This window comes from Phalangium opilio, unplaced genomic scaffold (genome assembly GCF_054372755.1).
Source record: "Phalangium opilio isolate 3A_F unplaced genomic scaffold, DU_Popi_V2 ptg000329l_1, whole genome shotgun sequence".
Lineage (NCBI taxonomy): Eukaryota > Metazoa > Arthropoda > Arachnida > Opiliones > Phalangiidae > Phalangium > Phalangium opilio.
The window spans coordinates 4,138,650-4,160,468 of NW_028324226.1; the positions used below are offsets into that span (position 1 = coordinate 4,138,650).

At 34.3% G+C, this 21,819-nt stretch overlaps 2 protein-coding genes across 2 annotated transcripts in view; one reads left to right on the forward strand and one right to left on the reverse strand.

Annotated features, from left to right (window-relative positions):
* foxo (forkhead box, sub-group O) overlaps nt 1-13,907 on the forward strand; it is a 92,265-nt gene extending 78,358 nt beyond the window's left edge. The window contains exon 2 of the mRNA XM_089859585.1: nt 488-13,907. Within this exon, the coding sequence (XP_089715711.1) occupies nt 488-1,876 (1,389 nt within the window). The 3' untranslated portion in view covers nt 1,877-13,907. The remainder of the gene's footprint in view (nt 1-487) is intronic.
* LOC149610400 (uncharacterized) overlaps nt 1-21,819 on the reverse strand; it is a 177,466-nt gene that overhangs the window by 100,451 nt on the left and 55,196 nt on the right. The window lies entirely within an intron of this gene.

Sequence of the window (21,819 nt, forward strand, 5' to 3'; positions counted from 1 at the left end):
TAATGGAAATGTCTATTTCTTTGGGGAGCGTTACACTCTTCGGATAAATGTACTTTTGGAGAAGGCCAAATAAGACTTTCATTGTATCAAAGTTATGTCACTTGGAATTTTCAATCTCCCAACTTGGATATAAAAATACTACCAAAAACCGCGATATCTTAAAATAGGCGGCAACGTAAATAAATTCGAATCTAGGTCAAATCGAGTATAAGTTGTATCGCGATGATGGTAGAGATTATAGTTTCCGGTTCCTGTAGACAATCTCGGATTTTAGGCTTAAGGAAGGTCAATATTGGAAATATCGATTTCATCATTATTAAGAGCCTGAGAGTTTAATTAAGACCCAAGAGAGTTTATCGATTTCTACCAGACTTAGAGAGTAGATTTTCGAGACCAATTTTGGAGGATATTATGACGACTGTCTTTCTTTCTTTCTTTCTTTCTTGATGAACTGTTATATTTAATGTTTTCTTTTGTTTCTTTTCAGAACTCTATTCGTCACAACTTGTCATTGCACAACCGATTTATGCGAGTACAAAATGAAGGGACGGGCAAGAGTTCCTGGTGGATGGTAAACCCGGACGCTAAGCCGGGCAAAGCGGCGAGAAGAAGGGCAGTCAGTATGGAGACGTCAAAGTTCGAGAAGAAACGAGGGAGAGTTAAAAAGAAGTTGGAGAACATCCGTAATAACGTGGAAGCCATTCCGAGTCCTAGTTCCTCCATTTCCGAGGGCATCGATAGGTTCCCGGAGTCACCGGCGCAACTTAACTTCCAACTCAGCCCGGACTTCCGTCCTCGGGCCTCATCCAACGCTAGCTCTTGTAGCCGCCTCTCACCCATCCAGGCCATCGACGACGACGGACAAGATAGTCAAGTGCCCCCTCTCTCGCCCATTCATTGGCAAACCGAGACGCGACCTCGGGCTTCAACCGGCGGGCCTCTGGGAACATTGTTCCGACCGACCCCCAGTAAAAACAACAATTCTTTACACGGCTCGACTGGAACCCTGGTCGTCACCGACCGTTTTGGCACCGATCAACTGGTGGATACGCTGGCCGAAGCCATGAAACTCGGGGAACGCGCTTTCGGGTCTGAACAACTACTCGGGGGCGGCGATTCTCGCGACTCGGTCCAGATGAGCGTCAACGGAAATGGTGGTTACACGTTGAACGGCGGGAACGCCGCCTTTAATCGTTTCGCTCGTCGCGGTATCAACGGTGTCAACGGCGTGATTACCGTCTCCTCGGATCCGTTCGGCAGTCCGTATCAAACGGGTTCGGCCAGAAACAGTCCCAATCTAATAAACGTCTCATCTCCGGTGGGGCAAGCTAGCCCCCAAGCGATGGACTCTGGGAACGGCTCCTTTCTCAGTTCAGTTTCGCCTCAGCATTCAGTCTCCCCGGGTATAGAAGCCATGGTCGTGGGTAATTCGCGAACCTCCGGGGGAAGCGTCTTCAGTCCTTATCAGGACGCGCCGTCCCCGACCGTCGTCACCCTCCCGGTCTCCCCCGATACCGTTATGCTTCAACAAAGGCAGCGTGCCACCTTGCGAGCCACATTGTGCGGCGCCAACAACATGCGGGATCTTAGCCCCTCGGCTTCGGCCTCGACTTCGCTGGGCAACACCGGCCAGTTGCTTGGACACTTGTTTTCGCTCAACAACTCTTTACCGAATGACGTCGACTTGAATACGATCCAAGAGGGACTCGAGTGCGACGTCGACCAGGTGATACGTCACGAGCTTAGCGTCGAAGGCAACTTGGATTTTAACTTCGAACACCAAAATGCCGCCGCCTCTCTTCAGGCTGTCGTTACGGCCAATTCGGTCAACACCACCATGGCCAGCAACGTCGTCAATCGTCCATGGGTTCACTAAACGACGAATATTCATCCATCCTTTAAAACAATCCCTCCTCCCTCAACTTCTGATCATCCCATGATGGGCAGACGACATAAACATATTGATCATCAAACCAAACCCAAAACGCGACGACGACCAGTCACCGGCCGAGGTTGACCAACCTTAGGGTCTGATAAAGAAAAGGGCTAGCTAGAAGAAAGATACCTTTGTTAAATTTTCACTAATTAATTTTTCAGCCTCCATTCTCTCTTATAATGAATATATTATAAATATTCGTCTTAAAAAAATGTGTTATTCAACGCGTCTTCGAAGTTTATTTTTTCATTAATAGTGCGTCGTCATCGAGTTTGAAAAAAATGTCAGTGAAACTTCGGAAAAATGAAATATGATAATTATTATCAAAGTGAACTTAGTGAAATAGTTTTGAAGAGAGAAAAAAAAATTGTATAAGTGTATAAAATTACATAGGAGTTCGTCGTATATATAAATATTATATATATGCTATTAGATAAAAGAGAGAAAAAAATATTACGTGTAAATACGAAATATATCAAACCATTTTTGTTGTTAGTTTTTTTTTTTTAGTTAATCTTCTCCCTCCCATTGTTTTCATCACTCAGGAATCAAAATATTAAAATTTAAAGTTTTTTTTTAAAAAAAGGCGGGAGGCGTGTTAGTAACGCTAATTGAAAAGTACTGAAAAATCAAAATTTTAATTTTATATTATTAGTGTTTTTTTTTTTTTTGGCTGATAGAAAAATCAAAAAATGTTTTCACCGTGCCGTTGTTATTAACTATTACCTTATTTTCCCTATTTATGTATAGTTAAATAATCAAAAATTTCTTACGTTTAAAAACTTTAAAAGAAAAATCAAGTTCAAGTGAAAATTTTCAGCCAAAAAATAAATAAAATTGATCAGTCAGTTTTTTCCCCAAATTTGTTGATAAGATAATTTTTCTTTTTAAAATGCCATGCCTTTTAAACAAATTAATCAATTAAATAAATAAATAAATAAAGCACAAACCCATAACGACGGAAGTGTATTATTTAGCACATAAATTTAATTATTTAAAATATGGTGTAATTTAAAAAAGGGGACCAAATTTTGACAAGGGAAAAAAAACTAAATTAATAATTTTTTAGGGGGAACCAATTAGAATAAGGAATTAAACGTATCTAATTGGTTATTCCTCCGAAGTTGCAGCGTCCCATGGCTAAAATTAAGCCAGAGTAATCTCAAAATTAATTACTTTACATATTTAACCTTTAAAATTAAAAACAATCAAAGTCCAATTAAACTAAATATACACTAGTGCTCAGGGAATAAGACAAGAAAAAGGAAAAAAATACTTATCAATCATTATTTATAATCAGTTCAATTCAATTCAATCAAATTACACCATATTTATTAAATTATTTAAATAAATCCATTAATGTGCAATTGAAAATACTCTTCCAAGTTTAAAATTTTCAAAAACCCCCATTAAAATTAAATTAATAAATAAATTAAATACAACAACCTCAAAACAGTTGCTCACTGCCGCTATTAAATTCGGGCTCAAAAACAAAATACTTTTAAAAACCAAAACATACAAAACTAAACCTAGTCGTAATACAAAACTTTAAAAAGAAATATGATGATTTTATAAAAAAAGAACTTGCTAAAGATATATTGGAAAAAATCCCATCAACTCCCATCAGTCAAATTTGTAATGGATAATTTTGAAAAATGACTTGGAAATAGGCTTAGTAATAAAAAGTTAAAAGTCGGGGTTAAAAACCATTGTATTAGGATCAAATAATAATATTTATTATTGAAATTAATATTGTAAAACTTTTCGGGGTCTCTACTCTATCAATTTTGCGAAGAAAGTAATTAAAGAATAATTATTGAAAACTGAAAAAAAAACGTACAATAATTGAAATATATTAATAAAAAATAAATATATTAAAATTATTTTTAATCATACCTATATAGGCTAAGAAATAAATAGAAGAAGAGGCTATGTTTTAACATTGAAAGAAAAATATTTTTCAATGCATTTTTCTGGTTGTCACTTCTACGGTAGGGTTGATAAGTAGTAATGATAGTAAGACAATTTTAATGAAATATTATTAATATTTCTACCCTATTCTAAATAGTATTTTAACGGTCAAATTCTAATTAATTAAATAATTAAGGAAAATATCTAATTAAAAATTACCAAGTGTCTTCGAAATAAAAAAAAATTATTAAACCGCTTAAATTTCATCCTCCTTACTAATATATCTAAAAGTATGTTTAAGACAATATTAAGCTCAAATATTCATAGACCATTTCAAAGATTCGAATGCGTGCCCTTGATAGCGTAAATATTATAATAATTTGAAAGACTGCAAAAGGGTGCAAGAACAAGCCAGCTCGAATAGGTCTATGGGATTAAACGATCGATACCACCTTTTAATGATGGTCGCCTTTTCAAAAGTTGGGGGTAGAGTATGGTGTCTCGAGCACCTTGTTGTCTTAAGACTGATCATTGATGTGGGCAACTAAGGCGTAAACAATACGGACTAGTAACTCTGAAGCCATATCTAAGGTCCTTGTTGTAAACATAGCGGATCTTCCAATTTAACCCTACATAAAGCAGGCGATTCTTTACCTCCCGCATTTTGAAAATGGTCTATTAACAGCCATTGAAACACAAATTATGACGTCATAGCTTCAATTTACATTAAGCAGACGACGGATACATCAAGCAGACGATTCTGTACCCAGCCCCCATTTTGAAAACGTTCTATTAGCAGACGACGGATGTACCGGTACTCACATTAAAAGGTGGTATCTATTAAGCCATCCATGAATCAAATTTGAAATTAAAACAAAATGAAAACCAAGTTATATATAATTAAGAATTTGATTACATCTGGCTGTTAAATTAATTAATTTTAACCATATCATACTTTTAGATATAACATAATTTAAGGTAATAAAAATCGAGTTCGAATCTTGATATTAGAATTAAACAAAATTGTAAACTTTTAAATGGTCTAACAGTTACCTGTCTAATAGAAGTAAAAACTTTCGCTTTATTAAAGCTATTTTCGGTTCAATATTAAAAAAAAAACTGGTTATTTTATGGGAAGGTTCCGTAGCGGTGGTTTTCAATATACATTAAAAAAAAGCTAGGGTAAAAAAAAATGTTAAAAAAATTATCTCCTGGCTCTTTTAAAAAGCATTTGTGTTAAATAATTCAAACATTCAGCTACCAAGGTCATAAACGAGGAAAAATACGGACTACCAATTTTATGATAGAGAGAGAAAAAATTATAATTCCGTCTAATTTGCTTTTAATAACGCGCGTCTTTCGACAAATTTTAATCTAACGATTTGATTTAAAAAAAATTCCCCCTGAAAATAGATTTGGTGACGTATTTCTTGACCTTCTAAGGGACGTACTTGGTGGTTTAATTTTGTTTTGGTTAATGCACTTGCCTTAATAGCTTCATTTCAAGAGATCCGAATAACATTAGAAAACGATATTAATGAAAATGATTTTTTTTTAAATCAAATTAGAAGTGTTTTGAAACAGTAATAGAGGGAAGACACGAGTGGGGGGGGGGACTTTGCGCCTGCGCTTTAGACTTGGGGAAATCGTGATAGTGCGCAACCCCTTTTTTAACAGCGAAATACTTTATTGTTGCTAATATTCTTTAATTCTGATTGCTATAAGACGATTTTTCTAATTTAAATTTAATTTAATACATCTTATATCCTAAAGTATAATTAAAAATAATTACAATACATAATTAGTTCATCAATCAACGTCAGTAATCGTTTCTAATTATCAGTTACTTAACGCGGAATTTTTTCTTAACTGGTAAAATTCGTTTCAAATAATTTGTTGGTAACTCGAAAAATAAAAAAAGAGCCAGCCAGCCAGCCGTAAGAGGTCTGAACAATACTTTACAGTACTCTACACTGAACAAAAAGTAAAAACGAAAAAAAAAAACCGAAAGATTCGAACTTGGTATTTTAACCTTAATTACTTTAAAAAGGAGGATGATAATCTAGATTTAATAAATAAATAAATAAAATTAATTAATAACTTCCCAACCCTCCATTTTAGAAAATTAAAAGAAAAAATTGAAATTCGTCCTTATATATAAATAAATATATATTATAAAATATACATCAAGAGAATAATGCCTGAAACAAAATGTGTCTTCATTCTAAAATATGAGAATTAAATATTAAAAAAAAACTGCGGGATATTATAAATATAGAAGAAAAAATAAATTATAAAATTTACGTTTGTACTATAAAATTAAATTAAAAACAGAGCGCGGGGTTTTACAGAACCGCTATTAAATTAGATGGTAAATATAGTATGAATAGATCTAGTGCGATATCGGATTATATATATATATGAGAAAGTCAAATCAGTCCAATTTCATAACGTTTTTCGTCCAGACAACCCTTTCCCTGATTTTTAAAAATTTTCAAGAAAGAATTAACTTCGTTAAAATTTTGGGTTTTTTTTTTAAAGATTACAATTAATGTTTTAATAAGGCTACGGTATTATTTAACATTTTTAAAAATTAATTTTTTCGTTTAATAATATCTCACCAAGGGCAAGATATATATAAATATAACATATCTCCCAGACTAACTTAATTGCAATTTTAAACTTGAAAATCATTTGTGTCCCATTTTTAAAACACTCGTCTTTAAATTTTATCCTTCGCAAAAAGAAAGAAACGTAAAATTTAACCAGCTCATTCCACTTTTTTAAAATTTTAGTTCACGATTTTTTAAAAGTGCATTTCACGATATCAGAAGTGTATAATTATCGAAGTTAGCAAAGGTGCTCTGTTTAATTTTAAAGGGGTTATGATTTAAACGCGTCGCGATTCGGTAAGACTTAAAGAGGATCAATGCTTGACGTCATGAAATTGTTCAAATTATCTCTCCCATTGCCTGCTAACAATCTGTAACCATGGAGCAAAACCTAAGGAAACATTTATTTCGACTAACGAAAATTGTCACTCAATATTCTTAAAGTTTCTGTAAAGCATAACATCGGTGGATAGTTAAAAATTATTTGAAATACGTCACAGACACCACGTGTCGCCAAGATCTCAAAGACTTCACATAGAGTGGGACTGGACACCTAGTCCTTGTTTTTCGCGGGACTACAGTGCCAATTCCCCGAAGTTGTAGTTAAGTTATAAATAGACTAGCGCCCTCTTGTAAGAGGGAATACTGTACATACCCAGTAGGGGGATAACACCGAGCTAAGAGATAGAAGGGTATGACGTTAGCATACGCAGTACTGACACTACTCTATCAGAAATAAAACCAAACCTAGTTTCTTCTATAGACTAGTGGCGGTAGAGAGGGGTCTAGACTGTGTATCCCTCCCTCTGGTGGCGCTCTTATAAGAGGGGATACTGTAAGCGCCCAGTAGGGGGATGATACTGAGCAAAGAGATAGAAGGGTATACCGTTTGCATACGTAGTACAGCCACTACCAAAAGCAGATTATGCTTCACACATCGGCTTCTGCCACTACCCATACGAAATATAAGACCAAATATAACCACGCCTTTCCTCAGTCACGTGGTGTCTATAACGTATTTCAAATAACGTTTACCCCCCCCCCGCCAATGCTTGCGTTACAGACCCTTTAATTTGAACCAACAAAAAGAAAAGAAAGAAAAAATAAACCCCAATTAGCCTTATTCCTGATCAGCGCCATCTACCCATAGCGGTGACTTTGAGAACTACTGTAAGCGGCAAGCCAATCAGATGTCGCTAAAATCTGGTGACGTCATTTTTGGTAAGACCCGAGAGTGCCAGTCAGTGACGTCACCAGATTTTAGCGACATCTGATTGGCTTGCCGCTTACAGTAGTTCTCAAAGTCACCGCTATGGGTAGGTGGCGCTGATCAGGAATAAGGCTAATTCTAAATTATTTTCGAGTTGATATATTTCTAACTAAAGAACGGTATTTGCTCCATATTTTAAGGCGACACCCCGTATCTTACCGGGCATTGATTATTACGTAAAGAAAACTAGTTTTCAAGATCACGATGCGGTCTGTTCGGTTCCCATGAACGATCGAGCTAAACCCGCTCTTTAAATAAAAAACCCCGCGGCTTAGCCTAGCGCTTGCTTGACCAAAAGAGGTTATTTAAAAAATGTTTTAAATTAACTTTCCCCCGCCAAGAACATATTTGAACAAAAGGCATCCAGAAGACGAGGAAGCTAAATCTAAATTGAAAACTTCTTTTTAATTATTAAGGTTTTGAAATTAAAAAAAAGGGAATTTACCAGAACTATTGCTACTACGCTATTGTTATTTGATAAAGTACCAAATTTTAATTATTATACAGGGTGTAACCAAGAAGTGATATTTAGTTTATTAGGGAGAAGGTATAAGATGCCTAAATATTCGCGCACCATAGTCCCAGTCGCCCTTTCAAAATAAAAGGGGGGACGTAAAAGGAGGCCGGGCTATTTCGCCTCTCCTCAGTGAGTCTCAGTGCTCAGTCGGAAGATACGTAGTTTTCGTCATTCGCGTCGCGCTGACGTGAGTTTTAAAGAACCAATGAGATGCTGGTTGTAATTTAGAGGCAGGGATTAACTCCGGACCTACGTTTGGACTGCTGGAGATAAAGCTAGAAATATGGCGAATTTATAACTTCTCCCTAATAAACTAGATATCACTTCTTGGTGTTACTAAAAGGGTGGTACGACCGGACTTCCTAAAGTACAGTGGATTCAATTTAAAGTAGAAAATGTAATTTCTATAACATTTTTCCATAAGGGACAATGTTTACTATAGTTATGATTTGAGTGTTTTACGGATGACCCCTTAAAATTTACGTAAGAACAGTGCTTTAAGGGGTCATCCTTAAAACACTCCAATCATAACTTGTAAACGGGGTGGTCTTTTGGGAAAAAATGTCATGTAAGTTACATTTTGGACTCAAAAATGATTTCCCATTGACCCAAGGATGACCCCTTAAATCATTGTTATTACTTAAATTTAAGGGATCATATGTAAAACAGTCTCATCACAACTTGAAGAAGTTACATTTTCAACTCAAAATTGATTTCCCTATACAACCATCCCACTGTGCTTAGGAAAGTTCGGACCAACCACCATTTTTATAACACCCTGTATAGACATGTATCTTTCTTTTTTTTTTAAAGTTAACACGTCCGCATTTAAAATGAAGTAATAACTTTGATAATAACAAGCTCGTATTTTTTGTCCTTGTGGAAAAACAATAGCCATTTAAAATAACAATTTTATTTTATCGAAAGAGCTAAAAGGTATATCTTATTTTATTATTTTGTGGTCATGACCTTAATGACCCCAATGACCTTACTAGTGAAGTCTGAAATACAAGTTTCTGCATCTTCCCTGATTTCCCTGACTTTTTTAAACACAAAATTTCCCAAATTAATTCAAATTCCTTAAAATTACTTTGAGCATTCATTTTTAACCATGTACGATTGTTATCACAAAAAAGCAAGCGTGAAACCGCATAGTTCTATTTGGTAATAAAATATAAATTTAGTGAAGGGGGTAAAGTTTTCTAAATTTTGTAGAGCATTTCATAAATATTTTCCGTAATATTTTATATTTAACATCCTTTTAACATTTTTGCGGCGTGGATAAAAGGAAAGACGATTTTTTTAATAGATACACTTTCCTCCTTTAAATGCACTAATGTCGATTAAAATCATCATACAAAAGATAAAACGCTACCAAAAAATATGTAAAAGTGCGTGCGACATACACCCGGTTTTTCTATATAGACAATTTTTTTTATTATTATTATTTTTGAAATAATGAAAAAAGAGGAAGCTAGCACTCTATATTTGAAAGACATTATAATAATTATTATAATTTTATACTAATCTAGTTAAAATCAAAATTGAGGAGTTAAATTCGAAACATGAATTTTGTCACTCAGGGAAATCCTATTACAGGGTTAAATTTGAACTTTGAAGGACAGGTTATGATAGATCCGCGTTTCAATGGATATTAGCAGGAATGTATAAAGTATTTTGGAATGCCCGTTTAGCCATAAATCCTATGATAAAACGCATTATGGGTGGGTATTAAGGTCGAGAAAACACGTGATCATTTAAGTTTCCGATTGGTTGACTCAATAGGATAAACCTCTCATATAGCAAACGTCAGACCTAAGCTTAACCAATCATTTTTATTCCCCCACTAGCCTTCTCCTTCATAAAATCCTCCACAGTGTAGATGTAAATGGGAGGAGCCTAGTTGAAGCCACGCCCTTTTGCTGTTTCCCTATTGAGCTATATCAGTTGAAGGGGGAAATGTCACAGTTGGGCCTACCAATAAAAGGAGCCACTTTTCACCCTCCATCTGTGCGGACCGTTGGAGAACTCTATGCTAAATTTCGCGCACAATAAGGCGTCTGGGCGGGGACTGGCTAAACCCCACCCCAAAAAAACTCTTCCCCGAATTCAAATAGATCTATAGGGTGTAGGCAAAGGGGTAAAAATCTCCCCTACTAAGCGTCAGACCTTCACTTAGCCAATCAGGAACCTTCCCCCATTAGTCTTTCACTCTGTAAAATTGCCGCCATTTTGGTGGAAAGGGGAGGAGCTATCTTATGCCACACCACTCTGGCAGCTCCCTTTAAAGGAAAAGACAAACTATGCTCCACCTATAGTGCGTTTCAGTCATTCCTAGTTGCTACTATTGATACATTTTTGATATTAGTAAGAGCTTCAAAATTAGAGTTAAAGCGATAAATAAATAAAAAAAATCGATATTTTTTAAACAAATTTCTTTTGTAGCTTGAACTACGATTTAAACGTGGTGTCTAAAAAAAAGGTGCAAAGTGTAAAACTCGGTGAAAGAGTGCAAATTTTGACAGAAAAAAAATATAGTAAACATTAATTTATCAAAACAACAACAAAAAACGTGCCAAACCAAAATCACATTTTCTCACATCATAAACATTTTACGTTAAAAATCACACTGACACATAAAAATCCCAAAATTCTTTCTGGAAAATCTACAAAAATCATTAATAACCCCCCTACCTCTCATTTTTGAAAACAACAAACAAATACCCTTAATTGTAAACATAAACAGTCGAAAAACGTTATATGGTATGTAGAAATAATTAATGAAAGAAAAAAAACCTTGTCCTTAACATTGAGAAAAACATTGTGGTGCTATATATATTATTATAATATCATTATCAATGTGAATTTAAATAACCATACATATTGTCCATATTTTAAACAAAATATAAAATAACGTGCATTTTATTTTTGTTTATAAAAAAAATAAATTAGTCATTATTTAATTAATCGAAATTAAATAATTCAGGGGGCGAACAAATGTTAAATAACAAACTGAAAAACAAGCCCAAATAAGATTGTAGTAAAAAATAACAAACCAAATACCCCAAAAAACCAATTGTTTTTCCCAATTTACTTATATAGGTGTAAAATACAAAGCTAGGACTGATATATATAGAAATGTTGAAGGATTTTTACACTTAAATAGTTTTAATTTTCTGATAAACTATCATAGAAAAAATTAAACGTAATTAGACATTTACTAATTGAAAGACAAGATGTATTGATGTACTGCTGAGATCAATCCAGATTCGTTTGAATTGAAATTGGAAAAATTCAGGTAACATAACATTATACCTTAAAAGGAAAATATTAAATGATCTCTTATTATAGAATAATTAGCATTTAATTAGTTTTAAAAATAATCAAGGAATACTGCGCCGCCCGCCATTTGGTTAGTGGCGTCTGCTAGTCAGAACCTCTCTCTGTCTGTGAGAATTCAACCAATCCCGTAGGGGTAAAGGGTTCGGGCTAGAAGACGCCACCAAAGCAATGGCGGATGGCGCAGTAGTCCTTGATTATTTTTAAAACTAATTAAATACTAATTATTTTGTAATAAGAGTTCATTTATTTTTTTTTAATAATTTTCCTTTTATATTTAGAAAAAGGCCCTTCATTTAAGGTACAATATTATATTACCTGAACTTTCCCTTTAAAATGGTGCAAAAAGAAAAAAAAAAAAAAACACCGTTAAAATAAATCAAGAAGGTTATAATTTCTTTCAAAATATATAAAATTGTAACATTATGATTCTAGATTATAAACCGATTTCGACGTAAATTGTTTTTAATATTAAACATCTTATTTAGTTTTATCTAACGACGTTAGACTCAATTATCTTTTAATTGATTTAACTAACTAACTAGGGTAAATTGTAAGTAAAGGTTTTAGCGAAAAATATTTTAAAAACACGCGGTTTTCGGGTTTAACATAATTATAAGACTGTCGAGTAGAAAAAACAAAAATGGCTGTATTTTTCAAAAGGAACTAAAAAATAGGGAGAGAAAAAAAAAACATATTTTTAAAAAACTTTAACAGTGCTTCCTTCCTTCCTTACTAAACCACAAAAACTGTCTAATTTATTAATTTGACCTTTTTAAAATAATTAAAAACTACTAATACATCGCAAGCATTTAACTATATAGAAAAACGCATAATTTTCCAAAAACGTATATAGCTCAATCGAGGTGGTATAGAATATTACGAGTAATTTTAATCATAAAACCGACCCTAAAAACACACCACAAAAATGGCGAATTCACATACCTTCCGCACCCCCACCACCACATCATTTTCAAATTATTTCTAAAATCTATCGGTTTTAAGTTAAATTAGTTTTTAATTAATTTAAAGAATCTAACCCCCACCCAGCCATATTGTTTCATTTACTGTAAATATTTCATATTGTTTTTTTTTCACTATGTAATAAACAAACAAACATACATACAAAACACCTCGGGTACCTGATTCATAAAATAAACAATAAATAAATAAAAACAAGGGGATATAATAATTATGATATGATATTAAACTCACCGTTTTAAACCCGAAAACCATTTCATTTATTTGTTTAATTTTTAAATTTGAATTATTTTTTGTCGTCTTTGGTTCTTATATATATATAGTTATGATTAATTAAAATAATTAATTGAATTAAAAAAGTGATAATAATGAGTTCCACCCAATTAAAGGAGTAAGATTTCAAGATGATGGATGATTAAAAATTCGAATTACGCTTGCCATGAACTTTAAAAAATGAATCTAATTACGTCAAAATTGTATAATAAATAAAGACATTTAAATATTAAAATTAATTAAAAAAAAGTGATTTTTCCTTATTTATTTATAATACGAATTTGACGTAATTAATTTCATTAGGTTTAATTAAAAGCTCTGTCCGAATTGATGTGATTTCTAAAGAAATCTGAATCCTTTAAAAATTAGAATAAATATTTAGAGAGAGAGAAAATTAAAAAAATGGGAATGTTTAGCTCGATTTTTTTTAGTTTGTTTAAACTTGTGTGTATTGGAAATCAAAAAATTTAATATTTAAAATATAGAAAATTAATAAACAAAACAAAATGGCGCCCGAGTTTTTTTTTTCATCATGTATAAATATTATGAGAAAAATGTCCGATAGTTCCTATGGAACTAACCGGTTGTAGAATAAAAAAAAAAAAAGAAAGAAAATACATTTTTCATTTTCAAACATTTTTTGTTTGTAACTTTGTGTAAATTAAAATTTAAAAAATAAATATTAAAAGAGAAAAAGAACACGGTGAGCGCCAAGTAAAATTTAATTATGTGTCGAAAAAAAGTCTCGAAACGAATTTTTAAAGAACCGCTATAGACTATTATTATATACTATATATAAAAACTATACTATATAAAATGGAGGTATATTATATTAAGTAAAACAAAGTATAAAGATAAAAAATGGAATTGTTATTTGTATAAATAGACTAAGCGGTTCTGTTTTTATGTTAAGAAAAAATACAAATTATCTAAAAAAATTAAAAAAAAAAAGAATTATCGTTGTCTTATCGTACAAGATTTCATTTCTTTTTGTTTTTAAATAAGAAGAAAAGAAACAAAAAACAACCCTTGTCGTTAGAGTGAATTAAAAATTGTTTTCTATTTGCATATTAACAGTCTTTTATTCGCGAATTATCTTACATTTAATCAGGCATAGATTTAATTTTAGAAGTAGGAATGGAGAACGGTTAGTATTTACTTCAGTCTGATTCACAGACCAGTACAGAGCCCCTCCCTCCAACACGCAACGAAAATTTTAAAATATCTTATTGGCTCACTGAAACTACGTTTTGATGACGTTGTTGACGGGGTGGCGAAAAATACGCAATTTCTTTTTACCTCCATGGACGAACCAATACTGAAGGACCGAGGCAGTCCATAGAGCAGTTCAGTATTGGTTCGTCCATGTTACCTCTGTCGCTATGACCCGCCTCTTCTTTCATACCCCCCTCCGTCCCGGGGAAGGGGGTCCGGGACTTTGACGCGCGCCCACATTATTCTGTTCTCCATTCCTGCTTCTAAAATTACATCTATCCCTGCCTGAACAAAAAAAAAAGCAGAATTTTTATAACGAGTACATTTTTACGGAGCAATTTAAAACCGAAAGAGAATAGGTTCTTTCCTTCGTTTTGTCAAACTACTTCAAACATCATAAAACAACTCTCGGAAGTTGTAATGATGGACTTTTTCTTCGTATATTGTTTGACAAACGTGTCTTATTCGAGATTTCAATGTCGAGGGAAGGAAGAATAAAGCCTATTACTCAGCAGAGTCAATACGTTATTCAAAACGCTCTTTTACAATAAAACGAAAAAAGCCATTAGCGTGTAATTTCAAACCGTGTTGCAGAAATTGAAAATGTTCGGTCCGACGAGAACACGCGCGTATATGAAAGGCTATTTTATTTATAGAACGTCTATTACTCTACATTCTACGTGGTAACGATCGCTCGAGGGGTTCTACACCTAATTCTGATTATTCGCGAATCATTCCAAGCAATTCCGAAACCTCCAGTGATTTCCATTAACTGATTACGTGATCTCAACGTATCATCCCCAATACTCCGATAGGTACGACTGATACCCGATACTCCGATAGGTACGACTGATACCCGATACTCCGATAGGTACGACTGATACCCGATACTCCGATAGGTACGACTGATACCCGATACTCCGATAGGTACGACTGATACCCGATACTCCGATAATTACGAACTGATACCCGATACTCCGATAATTACGAACTGATACCCGATACTCCGATAATTACGAACTGATACCCGATACTCCGATAATTACGAACTGATACCCGATACTCCGATAATTACGAACTGATACCCGATACTCCGATAATTACGAACTGATACCCGATACTCCGATAATTACGAACTGATACCCGATACTCCGATAATTACGAACTGATACCCGATACTCCGATAATTACGAACTGATACCCGATACTCCGATAATTACGAACTGATACCCGATACTCCGATAATTACGAACTGATACCCGATACTCCGATAATTACGAACTGATACCCGATACTCCGATAATTACGAACTGATACCCGATACTCCGATAATTACGAACTGATACCCGATACTCCGATAATTACGAACTGATACCCGATACTCCGATAATTACGAACTGATACCCGATACTCCGATAATTACGAACTGATACCCGATACTCCGATAATTACGAACTGATACCCGATACTCCGATAATTACGAACTGATACCCGATACTCCGATAATTACGAACTGATACCCGATACTCCGATAATTACGAACTGATACCCGATACTCCGATAATTACGAACTGACACCCGATACTCCGATAATTACAAACTGATACCCGATACTCCGATAATTACGACTGATATCCGATACTCCGATAATTACAAACTGATACCCGATACTCCGATAATTACAAACTGATACCCGATACTCCGATAATAACAACTGATACCCGATACTCCGATAATAACAACTGATACCCGATACTCCGATAATAACAACTGATACCCGATACTCCGACAATTACAACTGATACCCGATACTCCGATAATTACAGCACGTACACCTAATTCCCAAGCGCTGAACCCCTCACGCACGTTATTAGAGTACATCAAAGTAAAAAAGTTAACTATATATTAGCATGGCGTGATACTACTAAATTGTTCTTCGATCTACAAGTCCATTAACCGTGTTCATTACTATTAATATTTCAAGAATCATTAGAACAAAAGTATATTACGACGGAAGAATTAAACTCAAACCATTCATCGTCGCTTCAAGCCGAGTGTATCAACTTGTAATTTAATTTTTGGCCAAATATCCATTTCAAATTCTAAAGCATCAACATAATTTTAATTTATTTCTGTTAAAATCAATGTGTTTTAGTATAATTTACAAGAAAAACATTGCATATAGCAATTAAGGTCGTATTGTGATGAGTAATAATGTTGCAACCGTATCACAAGATTGTTTACACGATTTTATAATAGACTATACACCTAATCTATACCCGGCGTGGCCAGGGTGATTAAAGGGACCAGAAACAGGGACGTATCTAGGTATACTAGACACTAAACGCTAATTAGTCTTTGGACCCACCCGTGTGCTACATCTACGTGATAATGTTTCAACTTCAATAAAACTAAGTTTAATTAGAGGTTAATCATAGCTAAAAAGATACGGGTGTAGAATGGGACGACCATAACAGGATTAATGGCTATTACCAACCTGAAGAACTGATTAACCAAACCACTTGTAAAATCTTCTCCTAGTGTCACTGACATCAGGAATACATACAGTTAACAGGAATCATTGCGTTCCCATATCTCCCATGTTAAATTCTACGCAAGTTTTGTGGGCCGGGCTTTAGTACTATCCCAGGGATCGGACGTTTTTGAAAAGGTATACGGAATTTCCAAATCCAATTTGATTTCCTCGGATTTAGTTGGATTTCATTTGATTTCAAAATTCAATAAAATGCAAAGGAATCCGTCGGATTTTGCAATTTTTCCCGTGATTTCGTCGGATTTTGGGATATTTCCCTGGATTTCGAGGCTTATCCGTGATTTCCTCGGATTTTGAGATTTTTCCCGTGATTTCGTCGGAGTTTGTGATTTTTCCCGTGATTTCGTCGGAGTTTGTGATTTTTCCCGTGATTTCGTCGGAGTTTGTGATTTTTCCCGTGATTTCGTCGGAGTTTGTGATTTTTCCCGTGATTTCGTCGGAGTTTGTGATTTTTCCCGTGATTTCGTCGGAGTTTGTGATTTTTCCCGTGATTTCGTCGGATTTTGATATTTCTTTTAATTTTGGATTTCGTGAATTTTGTAATGGATTTCGCGATTTCTTCACTGATATTGTTTCTGCTTTTCTGATTTTGTGATTTCTTTACTGAATTCTCGGTACTATCCGTGAAGCCTCGAGTTATGATTTGAGTGTTTTAGGGATGCCCCCTTAATTAAATTAGAAATCATTGTATTTCAGTTTCTTAATTAAATTTAAGGGGTCATCCGTAAAATAATCCATCCAATCATAAGTTGAAAACAGTGACCCGGACGGCAAAATAGAGATAGAAATTACATTTTCGACTCAAATTGCCCTTAGAACATACCCTTAATTTATGCCAGACTTATCAGAAACACCCTGTATACGAAGTAAACGTTTTCTCGTTAAGTTCCAAATGACCTTAAATTAACATTGTCCTTTACTAAAAAAAAAAAACTAGTCAAAGTTAAGTCATGAGCGCTGCACGCGACGTGTTATATAACACTGTAGCTGGTTTGACTACTTATATACCGCTAGTATCTAATTCTATTCCATGGCTTTGGGGTGTTCTTTGGGTTAATCAAAAAAACCTGGATTAAATAAGAACAAGCTGGTCCAGCAACCAGAACATTTTGCACACCCAATCAATTTATAGGACATTGGTCCAGTGAGACAGTGACCCCTATAAGTGTCTCAAAGTTATCTTATTTCCGTCCCTGCTTAAAATAAAACCGACGAAATAAATCACGGCTAGAAAAGGTTGAATTGGGGCGGAAATAACTGAAATACTTTGAGCCTCCTGGAAATTCGCGAGAGCGGAAATAAGCAGAAAACTTGAAATGTATCCAGGGGCACTATTCTCTAAAAATTTTAATGATTAAATACCCAAATCCAAATGTAAACATTAGGGTTGGTTCCATAAGGAGAGAGAGCTTAAAACCCTATTCTTTAATAGCGTTTTCCTTTGGGTCCTCGCGGAGCGCTCCCAAGGAGCAATAAAAATGGTAGTAGTAGTTTCCAGCTTCGTTAAAGACTGTTTTTGAAGAATAGGATCTCCTAGTTTTATTCCTCCATGGGAGCGCTCCGCGATGACCCACGCTATAACCCAAATCCAAATCGACATTTGAATCTCCCGCCAAACATTTCACCATCTCAAATTATTCTCTTATTTCTTTAACCCAAATCGACATTTGAATCTCCCGCGAAACATTTACCCAAATGTACGTCACTTCCTCTTTCATTGCATAATTTATAAAACTAATTAATTATGAACATTTTTAACCATTTTTGGATATAATCGATTGTAACACACTTGTCATTAAATTTTCAGGGCTTATACTTAGCTTGAAAAATTGATATTTAAATCTAAGTAGGAGATTCAGTTAAGATTTTATGTTCGGCTCTAAAGCCTTAATAACAATGTTTAGTAAATAAATCATTTTTAATGATTTATTTACTAATGTTACATTAATCACAATGTTTAGAGCCCGGCATTATCTATCCATTATCCAAGTTATTTTATCTTCATCCATACTCGAAAATTATCCACATAACTCATGCTAAATCGTATTATAATCCATAACTTTGTTTATAAATAATCGGTTATCCACCAATTTGTGGATAATGGATAGATAATGCCGAGCTCTAAACATTAATCATAATGTTTAGTAAATAATACAATTAGTCGCAGTGTTTACAAAAATTATACTTAGCTTGAAAAATTGATATTTAAATCTAAGTAGGAAATTCAGTTAAGATTTGATAATTTTCGTTTTATTTGAACTAGTTTCTATATAGGAACTTAAATCAATTGGCCATTTGTATACACTTACCGACAATTGATTTTACTAATCGGGAATCTGTTTATAACATTAAATCGGAACTTCAAGTGTCACAAGACAGTAGATCACAAAATTATATTTAGCTTGATAAAATAAAATTCAGTTAAGCAAAGGCTTAAACATTGCCGTCGGCAGTCCGCAAGATTCCCGCGTACGCAATATAGGACTCCCGGTCTACTCTACCGTCTACCGTAAAATCTGGCGCGTTTAGACCAGAGATCTATCCTTCGTTTATTCTCAGTATCATCTTAAGCTAAAAATATGAGGTTTTCTACGTACATAATTTACGATACCCCGGATAACGCGCGGTCTCTAGAGCCGCGCCAATCTTCCCTTATTTATTCTCAGTATCATCTTAAGCTTAAAATACGAGGTTACTAACCGACACGTCGCGCTCGGGAGCACGCCGCGCTCGGCATTCGAGGGATCAGGCAACTAGCGTAATACGCTTCCCATCGTACACCCTCAGAAAGACTTTATTACGGAGCGGCTTTCCCCTCGTCAACGAGAAACGCACGCCGTCCGAGGGATCAGCCAATGGCGTATTCCCCGGGTATTACCTTTTTGGTGGTTTTAATGCCGTAAATTCGGGAGATATGCCTTTAATCCGTTCTAATATTGAAATAAAAACTGTAAAAAGTAATCCCGAGTGTATTTCCGCGTTAAACGGCGTAATACGCTTCCCATCTTACACTCTCAGAAAGACTTTATTACAGAGTGGCTTCTCCCTCGTCAAATTTTCCGTATAGAGAAATATTTTGCAAACGCCATCTATGATGTCGTGTGCAAAATAAAAACCACCCGAAACAGGTAGATAGAGCCTCGTGACACGATAGATTAACGTAATGTCAAAAAAAGAAAAAAAGCCTAGAGTATTTTGTTACAAAATCGGTCCTAACTTTGACAACATACACCAAATTTTAATTAGTAGCTTAAAAAAGTATACCATCGTTTCGCTCGGTACTTGAATAAATTTGGTCTATATGATTTTCGATATTACTAGCACTGATAATTACAAAAACCAGACACGTGACCGCTTGAAGGTCGCCACGTTAATTTCGGCCAAAACGCGCGTATTCTAGAGGGCCGGTAGGCCCTTCTAGATAAGAACCCACACCCTCCCGTAATGTTAAAGAAATAATTCACAGATTTTAGGCTTAGCGTCCCATAGAAAAAGCATGGGATTTTTGGTGGTCCACTCCATCGAATAACTCAGAAACTACTGCGAATTTAAGGTTCGGAACACTTTTGAATTATCAAGCAACTATTGAATGTTGAACTTCTGAAGTTTGATTAAGAACAATTAATTCTAAGTATTTTATTTTAATTAATTTATAAATCATGGTAAAACCGTTACATATATTACACTGTTATCATAGCATTTTGTTCAGTCTCCATCGGGTTTGTGGCGCATAGGATAACGCGTCTGCCTATAGAGCTGAAGATTGCAGGTTCGAGTCCTGGCAAGCTCGGTGTTTATTTTTACAGATCTTTTATTCAACATAAATGAAATAATCCTATAAATACAATGTTTGGATATTTTTTTTGTTACGAAGTACGGGATTGTGGCGTAATGGATAACGCGTTTGCATTCGAGGCAAAACATAGCAGGTTCGAGTCTTGGAAAGGTAGTTGTCTATTTTTGATGAAGAATCTTAGTATATATAAAGGAAAATTCTTAAATAACAAACTTTCAATGAAATGTGCCCGTGCTGGCGCGTGGTTTAGAAATAACTTTTTTTTTTAAATCTATACAAAAAGGCCAACTAAACTTAATTGAGTCACCAACCGCCTATTTATATTTAATAAGTTACCACCCGCCTATCTATGATGAATTAATTTACAACCCGCCTACCAATTGTGAATTAATTTACCACTCCCCTGCTAAATGATTTAAAATTTTAATCTTTCCCATAAAATAATGAGAGGCACTTGGAGTGAGCCAATATGCTCACGAACATCTTACTGGAACATCGAATTAATGAAGTTTGACAAGCATATTCTTATTTTTATAATAGATTAATACAAATTAAGGCTGAAGGAACAGATATTATATAAAAAAGACTTGGTTTGCCCAAGCCTTAAACACAAAACGATAAGAGTTTTTCCAGTTGTCTGAAGCGTGGATATTTTTTTTTTCTATTGAATTTTAAAGACAATCCGTATTTTACTACTCTTTAGAATTTAATTCAATCACCTGATTTTACCGCTAATGGATTAGTTTCCTATAAATTAATTGAAATAAAAAATTACTTATCTCAGATTTTTCAACAACAATTCCATTTTCCTGAAACATTTTATCATGCATTTATTATTTTGAGGGATATTGTGTAAATTTAATCAAACTGACTCTTTCTTTTTTAATTTCCGAGAATTTTCCTTTCAAAAGGTTGTAAACACATCAAGTTTTCATAATGTTGTCAACTAAATAGCAACTAAACCAACACTTCTAAAATTTTCCCCACAAGTACTGATATACACAGTTCAATAATTGTGATTGTGCTTTAAGAAGAAACGAACACCTTGATCAAATATAAGAAAGGTGATAACAGCCCCCTTTTGTATTCGAAAAGACCGCATATAATACATTATTAATGAGAGTATTATTTGAAAATTAAAGTACGTTCTCCATTGAAAAGAAAAAATTTCATGATAAAATGATTCAGGAAAATGGAATTGTTCTTGAAAAATCTGAGATAAGTAATTTTTTATTTCAATTAATTTATAGGAAACTAATCCATTAGCAGTAAAATCAGGTGATTGAATTAAATTCTAAAGAGTAGTAAAATACGGATTGTCTTTAAAATTCAATAGAAAAAAAAATATCCACGCTTCAGACAACTGGAAAAACTCTTATCGTTTTGTGTTTAAGGCTTGGGCAAACCAAGTCTTT